This window comes from Limulus polyphemus, unplaced genomic scaffold (genome assembly GCF_000517525.1).
Source record: "Limulus polyphemus unplaced genomic scaffold, Limulus_polyphemus-2.1.2 Scaffold2693, whole genome shotgun sequence".
Lineage (NCBI taxonomy): Eukaryota > Metazoa > Arthropoda > Merostomata > Xiphosura > Limulidae > Limulus > Limulus polyphemus.
The window spans coordinates 104967-108350 of record NW_013668303.1 but is presented as its reverse complement, the minus strand read 5'-3'; the positions used below and the strand labels follow the sequence as shown (position 1 = coordinate 108350).

The following is a 3384-nucleotide window of genomic DNA, read 5'->3' as shown; positions in this document are numbered from 1 at the left end:
TTTCTCAGCTAAACCTGTATTGAATTACTTCCATGTATTTATGGTATATGGAACGTATTTATATTACTTTTATGAATTTATGGTAAAGGGAACGTATTTGTATTACTTTCATGTATTTATGGTAAAGGGAATGTCGTTGTATTACTTTCATGTATTTATGGTAAAGGGAACGTATTTGTATTACTTTGATGTATTTATGGTTAAGGGAACGTATTTAGTTTACTTTCATGTATTTATGATATATGGAACGTATTTATATTACTTTTATGTATTTATGGTAAAGGGAACGTATTTATATTACTTTCAAGTATTTATGATAAAGGGAACGTATTTGTATTACTTTCATGTATTTATGGTAAAGGGAACTTATTTAATTTACTTTCATGTATTTATGATATATGGAACGTATTTGTATCAGTTCGTTTGTTTACGTAAATGCTCCAGTGACCAAAATACGCAGTGATTTCTGAACATCAAAAGCAATTTCCACTGTGCTTGTTTAGTGCTGAAATAAACTTATAAAAGCAGCTCTCATAACTGGCCAATTATAAGTCCACATCCTATAGTAACGTATATAAGGCGAGTGTTACACTTCGTCTGAGAAATTGACATAAGTATGCTGCAGTTAAGTCTCAGAAAATGAATGTTGTTCCAACGCTTTAAAAATTAAACTGTACATTATTTTGTTGTTACCTAAGAGGATAATCTATAAAGGAAACGTATAATTAGTACCAATTTTTACATATTTAGTACGGACTAAATTACATAAGCACTATTTTTGTGTTATAAGTACTAATTCTCACATATTTGGTCCAGACTAAACTACATAAGCACTATTTTTGTGTTATCAGTACTAATTTTTACATATTTAGTACGGACTAAATTACATAAGCACTATTTTTATGTAACCAGTACTAAATCTCACATATTTAGCACGGACTAAATTACATAAGCACTATTTTTGTGTTATCAGCACTAAATCTTAAATATTTAGTACGGACTAAATTACATAAGCACTATTTTTGTGTTATAAATACTAATTCTCACATATTTAGTACGGACTAAATTACATAAGCACTATTTTTGTGTTATCAGTACTAAATTTTAAATATTTAATACGGACTAAATTACGTAACCACTATTTTTGTTTTATAAGTACTAATTCTTGCATGTTTAGCGTTTTGAAGTAATGAGTAAGTTTGTATTATTGTTAACTGCTCTTCGGGAATCAAATGTATTTTCGGGTTTTAGTTGACTCAAACAAAATCATGATTCTTCTAATAAACGTAAATTTATTTTATGGTAATAGAAACAGATATACCAGGTTTTGAGTGTTGCTTTTTGGTGTTGTATAAAAATCAAATTTATAGGTGATTATCAACTTTCAACTCTACATGATACTTATTATTACAAACCTTCTGATATTAGACGTTCTCTTATCTCCCAGGCAAAAATGGTCGGGTTTTCCCTCTTATATTTTTCAATTTGTGCCACTACTACAGGTGTTGCCACTTTCGGCTTGCTTCCGCCTACAATTCCCTGCCTCAAAGATCCTGTTTCGTAGTACCTTCCTATAGACAAAAACAGGCTTAAGTAATGAGATAAAAATACTAAAATGTTAGCATAAACTCTCCATAGTTTTCACTGATCAGATAGTCATTGTTACCTCCGAGTTTATGTTTTAACCCCTGTGTGTGTTTGTCAGCAAGATTTATTGAAAACGGCTGAATGGATTTGAAAAAAATTTAGTATACATTTGGACTACGACCAACCTTAGAAGGCATTAATTTTCGGAGGGTCAAGATCAAAAGTCAATGTCACAACAAGGTCACGAAAATCCAAAAAATCTTATCTGTTAACATGAGGGCCCATTTTTCACATGCTATTTACTTTATAACTCAGTCGAAAATGATCAGATTTTCATTAAACTTGGTAAACATATGTAAAATGTTATTCCTCATTATAATGCCAAAAATGGTCTGTGTTCGTTGATAATGACGGACATACGGACACATTTTCGTATTGTTTTCAGAGCCGAATATGATCAACGCTGCGTAGCGGAGGTATGTACTCTCCTGAATGCCCCTCTAGTTTTAAAACTTTTGAGTCTTACGAGTTATTTTATTTAGCAATGTTAAAATACACGCATTTCATTTAGCAATATTAAGATACACGCATTTCATTTCTTTATAAATAATATTCATAACTTGCATGCAATGCTTACGTGATACTATATTGAAAAGTACAATATTGAAAGGAAAAAAATATTGAAATTGAAAAATTTGTAGGAAACAAAACTGTATTCCTTTTATGGACCAATTTTGTTGTCGCCTATCTGTACAAACCATACTAAAATTACACGTTACTTCAATTATGTGGGTCAATGGTAAGTTTAAGAACTTACAACATTAAAGTCTTGGGTTCGATTCCATGTGGTGGACAGATCGCAGATAGAGCATTATGCAACTTTGCTCTAAAACAACAACAACAGCCTTAAATATTATTATTTTTAGAGGACTTAGTTAACACTGATCTGAAGAATATTTTTCCTTTAGTATATAAATGCCCCCAGTGGCACAGCGGTATGTCTGCGGACTTACAACGCTAGAACCCGGGTTTCGATACTCGTGATGGGCAGAGCACAGATAGCCCATTGTGTAGCTTTGTGCTTAACTTCAAACAAACAAACAATATATAAAACAGTAATAACGAACCAGCATAATAATGCACAAATGATTAATGAATTATCAAAACATAAAAAAACGACTTGTCGTTGTCTTTCTCTTGGAGCCATCTTCAGGATAACCGATAAGCAATAAAAGAAAGCGTTCATTATACAGTGTAGTGAATATACCTTAATAAACTGTTTAATAAAACTATTAATACATTATTTGTCATTATACAAATAATGAGGTACAATGTATTAGACAGAATTATAACGGATAAATATTTATAATAAAATGTATTATAAAATTATGATGACAATTCGATTGCGAAGACATGAGTGAACTGACTCGGTAAATGTTGACTGTTAACTTAATCTACACACGTTATGAATTTAAAACAACGTTCGAAAAAACATATTTTTAACTTCTTCTAGTGAAATATTGGTTTTGAGGTCAACTCTAGGCAATGAAATCACAAAGTGCCCATCGAGGTCAACTCTAGGCAATAAAATGACCAAGTACCCATCGAGGTCAGCTCTAGGCAATGAAATCACAAAGTACCCATCGAGGTCAACTCTAGGCAATAAAATGACCAAGTACCCATCGAGGTCAGCTCTAGGCAATAAAATCACAAAGTACCCATTGAGGTCAACTCTAGGCAATAAAATGACCAAGTACCCATCGAGGTCAGCTCTAGGCAATAAAATCACCAAGTACC

The 3384-nt window shown here is 31.9% G+C and overlaps 1 protein-coding gene across 5 annotated transcripts in view; it reads right to left on the bottom strand.

The window, feature by feature from the left end:
• The window catches only part of LOC106467652 (paired box protein Pax-6-like), a 61507-nt gene that overhangs the window by 24718 nt on the left and 33405 nt on the right, over window positions 1-3384 (bottom strand). For all 5 annotated transcript variants that reach the window (XM_022395850.1, XM_022395847.1, XM_022395851.1 and 2 more), the window contains one exon: window positions 1416-1571. In XM_022395850.1, coding sequence (XP_022251558.1) covers window positions 1416-1571 — 156 coding nt within the window. The remainder of the gene's footprint in view (window positions 1-1415; window positions 1572-3384) is intronic.